This window comes from Medicago truncatula, chromosome 5 (assembly GCF_003473485.1).
Source record: "Medicago truncatula cultivar Jemalong A17 chromosome 5, MtrunA17r5.0-ANR, whole genome shotgun sequence".
In the NCBI taxonomy this organism is placed as follows: Eukaryota; Viridiplantae; Streptophyta; class Magnoliopsida; order Fabales; family Fabaceae; genus Medicago; species Medicago truncatula.
The window spans coordinates 36,134,481-36,148,344 of NC_053046.1; the positions used below are offsets into that span (position 1 = coordinate 36,134,481).

General features: G+C 32.5%; 1 protein-coding gene and 1 pseudogene across 2 annotated transcripts; both read right to left on the minus strand.

Moving 5' to 3' along the window:
- Positions 1 to 10,847: 10,847 nt before the first annotated feature.
- Positions 10,848 to 12,151, minus strand: LOC120580688 (rRNA 2'-O-methyltransferase fibrillarin-like; annotated as a pseudogene).
- LOC11406067 (glycine-rich cell wall structural protein 1.8) lies at positions 11,916 to 13,107 on the minus strand. 2 transcript variants are annotated; one of them, XM_003616494.2, is made up of 2 exons: positions 12,947 to 13,107; positions 11,916 to 12,853 (listed from the first exon to the last, which is right to left on the minus strand). In XM_003616494.2, exons 1-2 carry the CDS (start codon positions 13,029 to 13,031, stop codon positions 12,174 to 12,176), a joined length of 765 nt encoding a protein of 254 aa, XP_003616542.1. In that variant the 5' UTR covers positions 13,032 to 13,107; the 3' UTR covers positions 11,916 to 12,173. The 2 variants fall into 2 exon arrangements, with proteins under 2 accessions (XP_003616542.1, XP_024639643.1); XM_024783875.2 differs by having other exon boundaries at positions 12,938 to 13,088.
- Between the last annotated feature and the right edge of the window lie 757 nt (positions 13,108 to 13,864).

Consider the following 13,864-nt stretch of genomic DNA (forward strand, 5'->3'; position numbering starts at 1 on the left):
AAAAATAATGAAATTGATGATTTGAATTAGCTATCTTAGCATCTAATATTCACCTGAACGTTTTTTTTAATTAAACAAATGACTACAACGTGCACATTTTGAAACTTAACAATAACCAATATTAAAAAGAAACTAACAACACAAAATGAAATATATTAACGAAAAAGTATTTCTACCAAGCACATGATAGAAATCAAGAGTACAAATATTTCATTGCATAATCAAAACGCGGAACTAAAAACCAACAAGCTGGAAAAAAAAAAACTAAGACAAAACCATATATAAAATAGGATTACGACATCAAAGCTGGAGATCATAAGCTAAATTAAAGATTTTTATCTTCAACCATCAAAATGATAAACGTTTAACTTTATCGAACAAAGTTAAATTAGAAATTTCCATCTTCAACCACCAAAATATAAACATATGACTTTGTTCTGGCATGATAACTGTGTTGGGGAAATTCGGTTAAGGATTAAATTTCCCCGCCTATTTGATTTGGCCGTGAACCAGGAGAACACGGTGGAGGAGATGGAGAGGCTAGGGTGGGGGGGTGTGAGAGTGTGAGGGAGTGTTCTGCTTTGTTACATAACATTGCTTTGTAGAGCATGTTCTTGACAAGTGGAAGTGGTTGCTTGATCCTAATCATTGTTACTCAGTGCGAGGTGTCTATCGCTTTTTTACTACGACCGATGAACATGTGGTTAGGAATCTTGTTAATGACGTTAGGCACAAGCATATCTCTTCGAAGGTATCTCTGTTCGTGTGGCTTCTCCTTCGCAATAGATTACCTACTAAAGACGAATTGGCGCAAAGGAGTATTCTTCAATCTAATGACCTGGCGTGTGCAGCCGACTGTGGTAATTCCGAAACGGCATATCATCTTTTTATAGGTGTGGGATTTCTGACAGTGTTTGGTACAATGTGCGAACTTGGCTAGGTATATCTTCGGTTGCTCCTAATGTGCCTCGACATCATTTTATTCAGTTTTCTTATATGGCGGGTATGCCGCGATTTTTGTAACACCCTATTTCTATTAAAGCAATTAAACATGTGAATAATTCATATATTCAAGAAATAGTCGCTACTTTCACCAAATCAAAGAAAAACAAAAGCAAATCAACGGTCAACATGCATGTATATAAAACCTCATCAGTCGCAGCGGATACAAATCTCTTACATCAAACATACATGTCATGTGATCTCAAAAATGCATAAGCATAAAATCTCCAAGTCCGACACATGGACAAAATCTCAAAGTATAAAAATAATCCAACAAGATCTAGAGCTAACAACAAAACCCTAGATCAGAGCCAACTCTACTCTAAGACCCGATAGAGGAGAAAGCTCCCACTATCCACCAACATCAGGAACTCACCAAGCTACTAGTCCTGCACAACGTCTACCCATCCATACAGATATGCAGGCGGTCCATCACAGATCCACTGGGGGTAAGTATTACATCATCATAATCCAAATAACAGTTAACATGAATATTTCAATATAAACATCATGCACTTGATCAATAATAATATTCTCATATCAATACTTACATCAAACCCCAATATCTAACATTAATAATCATCAATCACATGTGTCATGAACAAATATCAATTCACAGTTATTCATACACAATCACCAATCACATATATCATGAACAAATATCAATCATATTCCATGAACATTCATTAATCACATTTCATGAACAATCACCAATCATAAGTTATGAACAATCACCAATCACATTTCATGAACAATCACCAATCATAAGTCATGAACAATCACCAATTACATTTCATCAAGTCACATATTCAATTATGACATACTTCATCAACCAATCAAATGCATGCAATGTTCTAGACTCTTCTAGATGCATGCGGTACCAGTCTCACCAATATTTAGGTCGTCGCCCATGATGCCGACAGAACATCATAATCTCACCATTTGGATATATAAAAATATCCGTCTCCATCAGTCATGTATGCATGAACATATGACTCAACAACAATGCATATGTTCACACAAACAACTCACCACATTGGATATAAAATCCGTCACCATCAGTCATGTATGCATAAACATATATCTCAACAACAATACATATGTTCATACAAACAATTCACCATATTCTCACCAATATTACTTGCATAAATGCATTCACACCAATTCGTCATTTCTCGACATATATGCACTCACCAACAATTCACAACAACATATATATTCACCCACCATATCATAATAAACAATGTATATGGATTCACCAATATCATCACCTTCACATAATTTCACATCAAATACATGATTTGCCCACTTTCCAAGTCAAGAGGAAAATACATCACCTTAAGATAAACATCACATTCAACACTCAACTAACAATCAAATACTTCCATATAGTCATACAAAACTAAATATGAAAGATTTATAAGGTGATTGGCTTTAAAGGATATTTTCATCAATGTTCGTCTCTCTTGACATTTTATAAGAATCTTCCATTTTCAAAACCAAAACCAAATAAAACTCAAGGAAACCAATCACTACCATTTTCAGTAATCATATAATCTCTATTCTATCTTAATCCCATTCCATTTCCTTGAAGATCCCATTTTTCGGAAAAATCAACGTTCTTGAGCAATTTTCAAAGTTAAGTTTTGATTTCACAAACCAAGTCCAAATTTCATTCAAGGAGATGTCCCAGTAGGATTAAGTATGAGACTAATGATTATACAAGTTAAAAGAAGTGTTTTAAGAAGTTCGAATTGGCCTCCGGAAGCTCAAAACAAAATTTCAAAAGTGCTGGAAAAAGAACTGCTCGCTTAAGCGTCCACCTGCACACTTAAGCGTCCAAATTCCAGTAGCTACTGTAACTGCACGCTTACCAGCTCGCTTACAGCACGCTTAAGCGTGCAGTCATCAGACAACACTTTCCAGCGTCGCTAAAGCGACCATTCAAAATTTCTGCAGAAAAATGTTACGGGTTCCACCCCTTTTTCACCCAAAACTCCCAATTTTGATCTCCCAATACCCAAACATGTTTTCAAAGATTGTTTATAGGTCATATAACTCACAAGGATACTCAAAAACACATTGAACATGAAAATCAATCTCACTTTTAGCCAATTCACCAAATTGTCCATTCACACCAAAACACCAACAACAATTCAAATTTTCATCACCTATTCATGAATATGCATACCCAAGCAGTGATTCATCAACAACAACATCAATTAACAGCAATAACATCAACTGAACAAGAATCATAACTCAATTCACAATGACTTAGCAAAATCCATCAATTGAGCACAATTTTCATAACTTCACATTTTTACATAATTGAACATGTGATTTCACCAACAATCATACAATTATCATCAATTCATGCATACAAACATAACATCACAGTTAGAGCACGAATTTAGCAACAGTTATCCATTTATTCAATTCAACCCATATTCATACAACAAATGAGAAATTGCAATAAATGAACATGATTATGAAGAACACTAACCCCCTTACCTTAGGTTATGATTAATTCACACTTAGACTTCACTTTAGCTCCTAATTCTTCAATCTTCAAGTTTCTCCCTTTCTCTAACCCTTGTTCTTCCTTTCTCCCTCTTTCTCTCTCTACCTCTCTCTAACTTGTGAAATGAAATGAATGAATGAATTTCTCTCCAAGTTTAGGTTTAGGTGTGTTCCCACTCAATTGGGCTCAATTCTAGACCCTAATGGGCTTAACCCATTCTAACACAATTCTAAAAAGTTTATAAACACTCAACGGTAATTACTAACAATGGTAAAATATAACCAACGGTCACTAAACGGTAAAAACTAATCACTACACTAGTAACTTAGTAAAATAAGGTTCTCACAATATATTAAAAATAATTCTCACCAAAATTACCATTTTACCCTTACCCGCCAAATGACCAAAATACCCTTCTAATACGGTAATCCATGTAAATGCACCCAATGATAATTAAATACACACAAGCACAAATAGTCACACACAAACACATAATAAAAGTAATTAAAATAAATCTAGCTAAAAATCGGGCTGTTACAATTTTCACACATATTCTTTAAAGTTGTCTGGCTTGCTTGCGTTTGTGTTCTATGGAATGAGAGGAATAACCATATCTTTAAAAGTAGAGCTTCAGATCCATCTGTTCTCATTGACAAGGTTAAGCTAAACTCTTTCTTGTGGTTGAAATCAAAACAGGTGTCGTTCAATTTCAGTTATTACGATTGGTGAAAACATTCGCTTCTTTGTTTGGGTGTCCACGAGTAATTATTTTTGATGTTTTTTTTTATGGTGTCTTCGTTTTTAGGGCACCAATGACATTGTAACTCTTTTGGATGCTTCACTCTACACAGACCTTGTGTGGGATAAATTGTCGTTGTTATTAATATATCTCATCTTGACTTATTAAAAAAAATTAAGAATTTATTCCCGCTTACCAGAAAAGTATGACTATTCTTTTTCTACTTAGGAATCCAAACACAAACTATCTAAATCACATATTTAACGAAGACTAAATAGTTCTAAAAACGCCGCGTAAATTACCAAACTATACCAGGTGGATTTCAAATCATTGCAGACCCCAAATACTCTCCCAAAAAATTACTTAACCAAATTCTACTTTTCTTTATAAAAATATGATTGTCAATGTGGTTGTCAACCAAATTGATGTTCAAATAATTGTGCTAAAAGAAAGCATGTGTAATTTCACTATTAGTTTCATGGTATTATTGAGTCTGTGATAATGTGACACTGAAGTTTCATGTGGTTGTGAGAAAACAAACAAACAAAACAATTTAAATTCGATCTCTGCACATGATAATCATTACTGGGCTCTTGCATGTTAACATGTTTGTCACACCTAGACAACTTTACTTTTCGATATTAATGTGTTTTAATATACACAGTTGAATTGTGTCTTTATCCGTGACTAGGAATAAATATCCTAAACATAATTTCTTGCCTAATTTTGTCAAAAACAAAAAAAAAAATCTCGCCTAATTTTTTTTTTTTTTTGAATTTCAATTTATCATATTGGTGTGTCAATTTTGGAGCATGTCTAATAAACTGATATCAAAAGACTCCACACAATTGTTTATGTAAATAGATACCTTCTCACCTAAAAAAAAGTATAGATATCTAGCCCTAAAAAAAAGGCATTATTTTCATTATCACTTTTTTTTTTTTTATCACGTAGTGATTTGAGCGTTATAATGTATGTAGGTACCTCACCAAATTATTAGAACTTCTCTCTTTCGTAGTTTTATTGCCATGACTTCATCCATAACTGAGGTCCACTTCGAAGCAGAGCACATTAGTATAACTAGTCAACTCTATGTTACGAGCTTACGAGTCCTGCATCAGATTGAATATGATTTAAGGATGTATTTATAAATGGAGGACAATCATCACCTTATAAATTGATTTTAAAGGAGTTGAATTATAAGAAAAGTTGTTAGCCGATTTATGATATGGTCTGAAATTAAAAATTGAAAAAAGGTTTAAAAATTGAGCTAGATTCAACTCAAATTCTAAGAATATATACACATTATATTGCAATAACTGAGTTTTCTTTTGTTATTTTCTTTCCTTGTTGCTTTATCTCGGAATCAAAGAAAGGTTTAGACTTTAGAGCTGCAATGTGGTCCATGGATGGCAATTTAAGCATTAACTAACAATAAATCATAAAAAAGGACCACCAAACAAATTCTTTACAAAGATGCAACTACTTCCTTTAAGAAAGGGAAGGGTGAGAGCTGGAAAAGGAGGAAAATCGAATTGCAGAATTCATAGACATGAAAGTCAGCTTACAACCAGCACATGTTTAGAGAATTATAAATCAATTGAAATTAAAAAGGTCCAATGTAACTTTAGCTCCTTCAATATAATGTGAATATTTTGTTATATAGAAAGTAGAAATAATGAAGCTAACTTTCAAACTTGTCATGTCAAATTGGTTAAATCAGGTCGGTGGTGCACAATAGGCATCCTTTTTCTTTTTACAATTTGAGTTTGATTGGAAGACAAATGGATTACAGCCACTATATTTTAAGGTCACAATTAAATTGCCATAATAAAGTTAGATAAAAAGATGTGAGCTACTAGTAATTTATATAAATTAAAGTCAATTTTTTTTGTGATAAAAAACACTTTTCTACAAGGTAAAACACACTTTTTTTTATACAAGGTAAAACATACTTTTTTTATTACAAGGTAAAACACACTTTTCTCAATGGATTAAAGCACAAGAAAGAATAATTATATATATCTCGAATTTCTACCTTTTCTAAATACAAATCAACCCCAAAAGTACAAACATTATCTTAATCTTAGCTAACAAGAAACTATTATCCGCAATTTCCCCTTAAAAAATAATGATTCCTTGTTAACCAAATCATCCAAATAGTAATTAGTCAAATTAAATGTTTAACTTTCCGTAACCTTTCTCCCCTTAAGAATACTGTTATGCTGAACAAAGTGATTTACCCATTGTTATGAAAATTTACCTATATCATCCACCCATAAACAAGACACAACATATTATCAGGGTCGGCCCAACAATACATAATATATTTTTCAAAACATTTGTCAGAGCTATCTGACATGTGACATACGAATATCGTTCATATATGTAGACATAAAGACATATCTGATTTTAAAGGTGTACTGTGTACATGTTTCATAGCTATTTTTAGATGGATTCATATCACCTCTACAGAGAAGATGAACACTTGCTTCAATTAGCTAGAGCTGGTTTAGATCTATACTTATATCTTCACATTCAATACATATTTCTTTGCTATTTAAAAAACAATGATTAATTAAGTCATTCCCCAATTTTTATTTAAACATAAGTGATTGATATAGATATAGATACATACTATGACAAAATTTCACCCCAAAAATGGAACCATGAGTGGAAGTAAGCAAATGAAAGTTGTTGTATTGTATTTGTGTGTAGGAAATTGATGGAAGGTACGAGAAAAACATTAAGGGCATAGGAAGCAATGTAAATGGGACACTGATTGAAAGCCCTTTGTGCTCCACTCAATTGGTTACAAAGGCTGAGAGGAACTAATGTTTGTCCTTTAAATAACAGACATATATTGTCACCTACCTCACAGGTGGTGACAGGTCACAACCTGAACCAAAACCCTACCATTTTTAAATCATATATCAGACAGAACAGGATCGTTTTAACATTTACTTCTATGTCATTATGTATGTGATATGATATATATACCCCCGATTAAACTATATGTTCTATGTCATATAGTAGACTTATAGTTGACTCAATCCATGTATTACATGTTTTATTTGGTACGTATTTTGAGAGATTACTAGCTGTTATTTAAAAAGAAATATATATGTTTTAAGAATTTTCTTAGAATTCTTTAAGAGGATGATATATATATTTATTTATTTTTGTGACGGAAGTTAACTTAACTCATTTTATTAATAATAACAATTTCAATATAAAATGGTATATGATCATGAACGTGGAAATTAATATAAGATAATGACACACTTACTATCATTAGACAACATTATTTCCTAGTTTTCTAATAAAACTTATCATAAAGTTTTGGTGGATTTTAAATGAAGCTTTACAAATATTAGTAACACCAAAAATGTAAGAAAATTGTTGTTCACACACATAAGAAGGCTGAAACACACATATAAAAGACCGAAATACTCTTCAGCAGTAGCTGCCGTCAGTTTCACTATTCATCTGCAGTTAACTGCCGCCGGTTTTTTGAATTCCTCGATAGTTAAGTGTCGAGGCGCTGTTTCATTAGATGAAATAGCCACCTACTCCCCCTACTCACTGTTTCATCATCACATTTCTTTCCTCTTCCATCTAAACCCCCAAATCCAATATATTTTTCACCAAATCTTGCTCCAAAATCATTGAAGCATCAAGCATAGGAGGTATCAACACACTTTTGACGTAAAAAAAAAAAAAAACAGGTATTAAGCATTTTAATCGGTTTAATTGTAGCTATTTTTGGGGTTTTTTATGTCAGTTTACGTTAAAACACTGTCATGAGGACCTCGACAGTTAACTGCCGAATTATGGAGGCATCGACAGTTAACTACCGAAGGGATATTTTCGTCTTTTATATGTGTGTTTCAGCCTTATCAAATGTGTTAACAACAATTTTCAAAATGTAATTGGTGTTGAGTCTCTTAGCACCAAATATGGAATTAGTGTTGAGTCTCCTAATTGCTTGCAATTAAGTTCGATAGACATCTTACATAAACCCATATTGTCAAGCCATTTTATCACTTCCTTTCGTCACCTTATATAAATTTATTAATATATATCTGTTGGAGGCATAGTAGCTAGGTTTTACCTCTAAAATTGATTATTTAACGATAGTATTTGACGTTTATTCTTTCAAAAAAAAATTGTGAACATTTTTATCTATTTAATTGATTTTTAACCTTACATTTATTTCTTAACTCACTGTATATAAATATAATCAATTTACATTAATTCAATTCACTTTGAGTGTTGAAACTAATTTTACAAAATAATTCTTTCAAAACCAAAGACACACTTAGTTGGTGTACTAGTCACTTGTTTTGCTTCCTTAACTTTTTTGAGAAACGGTAGATGCTAAATGTTTTGCTTGCACAACTTTGACAAACATCTGTGCACAAACACATGAGAAAGCACGGTGTGCTCAGGAAAGTTAAATGTTAATGAGGTGGTAGGGTCTATCAACCACCTTAAATGGATCGTTATGTGCATATTGTGGTATATGCTCATTTTTTGCTTCATTAGTGTGGACAAAATCTAACACCATCCATTATAATTTGTAGCCGTCTATTAATTGGTCGAACCAAGCAGAAGATTACTTACAAGATAGCCAATACATTTTGGGATGGTTATAGGACCGAACTAAAAATTAGGTTTAGGAAGGACCGAGTTGAAAGTATATTTATTAAAGAAATAATACTTTTTCAAATGCAGATAAGAAATTTAAGAAATGATATGATATCTTTAAAGTTAAAATATATCCAAAATTATTAAAAAAAAAAAAAAAATAGTGTTAGCCGGCTCTAATTTTAGTGGGAGAAACTCCAAATTCTCTCTAAACTTTCTTTCTCCTTCGTTCATCGAAGAAGGATGGTTTTAGGTCATTTTTTGACCTAGAATCACCCTTCTACATCTTTTTTCCCCTTTTCTTTCAATCTAAATAAGTGGTTTTCACATCTATCAAGTTTTTCCTTTTGTGTTTTTGTGATTTCGTCGTCTTGTGCGGCATTTGATTTCGCGTTTTGTCGCGGTGTTTGTTCAGTTCCTATTGAAAGATCTACATCAGTCAATTACAAATTCAACCAATGATTTGGACGTCAACGTTGCAGATCCGGAAGCATGGGTATTTCGGTGACTTAAGTTTTATCATATTATTTATAGGCATTTTGTCGTTGTATGCTATTAACTTGGGTGTTGTGAGTTTGTTCGCAGATTCACCCTTTACGTTTTTAGCGATGTTTGTATCTGATGTACTCTATCGATTTTAATGAAAGAATATCGTTTTATTTTTGTCAAAATAATAATAATAATAATAATAATTCACAGATTTAGAAAAGACAGGTATTTTGAAGCTTAAGAATGATTATATTAAACGATTTTTAAATAGCAAAGAAAGAAAATATTAAACAAAGAAAATGCAAATGCAAGAGGATGAATTCATAACGAAATCGTGGGTGGTGAATCATTGGTAATGGTTGAGAATGTGCAAACAAAATCACAGATAATGAGTCAAAAATTCTAAGTCAAATTGCAACGAGGAATTCCAAAATTGGGATGCTAGTTAGTAGTTACTTAAAGGTAATGGTTCTTTTGTAAATTGCAGAAAAAACCCCCACATTTTTTTTTCTCTTTTAGGGATATGAGTTAAGGATTAGTGCAATTAAACCTAAAAATTTAAGAGTTTAAGGTCTAATATATTGAGTAAAAAAAGTTCATTATATAACATCATATAAAGTTCATATAAGAAAAATATAGAGACAAAAATATCGTAGTAATACATACTAGTATAAAAAATATTTTTAAAAAAAAGTTTAAGAGGATTTTGGTCTCTGTTGGTTCCCCTTCTAATTCAGACGTAAATAGTTGGATGCAAAACTCAAGGAAAATGATAGGAGCTAATGAATAAAATTCCATTATTCATTATTGAAGAGAAAGGTATGATAAAGATTAGTGACTAGTGAGCTAGACTCAAATGTACTTTGAGCATTCTCTAATAACCGTATAACTAACATTCTTACCTATCTAACAACTTTGGTTAAGTATCTAACACTATGGTTGTTGAGTTAGTTGTTGAGCTGACATCATTAGATTGTAACACAATCCCACAAATTGAAGCATGTTAGATGTCCACAATCGCACTTGTAAGTGAGTTGAGCAAACGGCTTATAACAGAAGGAGACGTGGTCGACCAACTTGAGTCTTTTTGTGAATGGTCTCTTAAAGCCACAAAGGGATTTTCAAAACTTGGTAGAGTTTTTGATTTAGAAAAACATTGGGGAATAACCATGTATACATGGACGAATGCATTATTTAAATATAATTGATGTAAATGTCAATGATGTAGATAGGGATACACCAATTGAACAAAACAATTTAACATAAAATTGTGTTGCTTCTTATTCATTTAAATATGATAACATAAGTGATAAAATCAAAGTATGATCATTGAAAGACATTTTAATTTAAGGTAAATATGTTAATTATATTAAAGACTAGTCATGCAGTAACATAAAATGTGTGTTTTTCTTACACATATTTCACGGGATCCATAAACCCCCGATTTCAACCGCATATGCCCTCTCATCCTACTCAACCATGTCATTCTTTTTATCCTTCTTTCAAAAATCCTTCGCGTCTTTTTCTTGGGCGTTCCCTAGGCCCACAATTTTTGCCACATCTTCTTTCTCTTCTTCTCAAACCAAATCCTTCATTTTATCCTCCTTCCCAACACCCTTCGTGTTTTCCTCTACCTTCTTCTTGGTGTTCCTCTACCCTCGATTTTTTCCACATTTTTCTTTTTGTCCTCCCCAACCAAGTCCTTCATTTTCCCTTCCAACACATATCTTTCACTTCTTCCTCTCTCTTTTCTTAGACGTTCCTCATGCCCTTGATTTTTGCTGCATCTGCCTTTTCGTTCTCCCTAACCAGATCCTTCATTTCCTCCTCCTCCCACCTCTCCTTTATTTCCTCCTCTATCGCCTCTTCTAGGTCCTCCAATTTCTACTGGTCCCCAAATTTCCTCTGTTTTCTATCCATTATATGCAACCTGACCAACTTCCCAAATCTCCATCATTATGTCCTCCTTCATGATCTCCACAGTGACCACCTCCTCCAAAGCCACCATTCATATCTAATGTTAGTTTTGTTTTAGAATCTTTAGTTTCGTCAAATGTAAATCAAACAAACATGTATATTAATTACAATAAAATAAGAAAGAAAATATGAAGACAACTTATTTATATGCATATACATTGTTTCCCATCTTTTGATGGCTTAATTGCCGCAACAAAAATAAGAATTAGTGCACAAAGAAAGAACTCGACCTATCTTATTTTGGTTATTATTTTTCCTATGACAATTCTTCCACTTATTTTTGTTGTATTTGCAGCATTGTTTTGATGTATTTATCTCGGTTATCAATGTTGTTGACTTATTTATTTTAGATCTTGACATGTTGTGTAATCCATTATGGTACCGTTGTACTATATATTTTTTTTAATGTTTCTTTATTTTTCATTACAAAATATTGCCTGAACATATTACATTTTGTTTTTAATTTATTCACTATTGAGTTATATTATATATGACAAAATTAAAGATCGAAATAAAACTTCTTCAAAAAAAAAAAAGTTCGAAATAAAAACAGCCAATTGAATAAAACAATTTGACATAAATTTGTGGTGCTTCTTATTCATTTAAATATGATAATATAAGTGGTAAAATCTAACGATGGTCATTGAAAGACATTTTAATTTAATGCAAATATGTTAATCATATTAAAGACTAGCCGTCGAGTAAGCTAAAATGTGTGTTTTCCTTATACATACTTCATGCCCAAAACCCTCGATTTCAACATCATATGCCATCTCATCCTACTCAACCTGGTCATTATTTTTCTCCTCCTATCAAAAACCCTTCGCGTCTTTCTCCTCTTTCTCTTGGACGTTCCCTAGGACCACAATTTTTGCCACATCTGCCCTTTCGTCCTCTCCGAATAGGTCCTTCATTTTTCGCTCCTTCGAAACATCCTTCGTGTCTTCCTCTTCCTTCTCTTGGACATTCCTTGGGCCCTTTATTTACTCTGCATGCGCCCTTTCGTCTACCCCAACATGGTCCCTCATTCTCTCTTCCTTCCGAACATTGTTCGCGTCTTCCTATGCCTACTCTTGGACGTTCCATAGGCCCTCGATTTTCGCCACATCTACCTTTTTGTCCTCCCCAACTACGTCCTTCATTTTCCCCTCCTTCCAAATATCCTTCACGTCTTTCTCTGTCTTTTCTTTGACGTTCCTTAGACCCTTGATTTTTTCCGCATCTGCCTTTTCGTTCTCCCCAACCAGGTCCTTGATTTTCTCCTCCTCCCACGCCTCCTTCATTTCCTCCTCTTCTAGGTCCTCCAGTTTCTACTCGCCCCCAAACTCCTTTGTTTTCTGTCCATTCTATGCTACCTGACCAACTTCCCAAATATCCATCATTATGTCCTCCTCCATGATCTCCACAGTGACCACCTCCACCAAAGCCTCCATTCATATCTACCGTTAATTTTGTTTTGGAATCTTTAGTTTCGTCTGTTGTAAATCAAACAAAAACGTCTATTAATTACAATAAAAAGAAGAAAGAAATGTGAAGACAATTTATTTATATGCATATACATTGTTTACCATCTTTTGATGGCTCAATTGCCACAACAGAAACAAGAATTAGTACACAAAGAAAGAACAAGAAGGTAAAATGTTTGATTTTCATCCTTGATCTATTAACAATTTAATTATGGTCAAATATAAATTCAATTAACAACTATTTATAGTAATTAGGAGACAATATAAATATAAGAACAAAAAGAGCTCGATTAGATAATATACATTTTTTTTAAAATATAGATAATATACTTATTGTATAGTAAAAATTTGGCTTATGTGAGAGTAATGAGCCATCAACACCTATTGAGCGGTGAATAGGGACATGTTTGTCAAATGAGGTAAGCAATATTTTTAGATTACTAACTAGCAAAGTGTATGTGATTTCGCAAATGTCATTTATGCTTTACTGTATGTTTAAAATATTATTTAATAAAAAATATATTTTTATAATGTTAATAGATAATTAATTCCTCTTTAATTAATAAGAATTGGGAATGAATCTCCTTCCCTTATTTTCGTGAAAATAATAAGAAACGAGTCAAAAATAAATAATTATGAAGAAACTTACTTAAAATACTATAGAATTGTTCAATTGGTTCCAATAAAAAATTAATAATTTTTCTAAATAGATATAAAAAAGCATTTTTTTTTTCAGGATGATAAATTAAAGCAGTTTTTTGTAAAAAACAATAAATAAATAGTTATGAAATAATAATTGAAGATAAATCGTGAAAACTCTAGAGAAAAATAAGGTTGATTTTACCTATATAATTTTCAAAAAGAGATAGTCCTGAATATGACTTAAATTTTAATTTTTTTAATGAATATCCTTAGTGGTTGTTTTTCTCTCTCTAAACCGTTAAACTAACTTTATCTGCCTATTCTTCAAAAGTTCGAAGCTACCTTATTTACGAAGACTTGCTTCTTTTGAACTCCTTT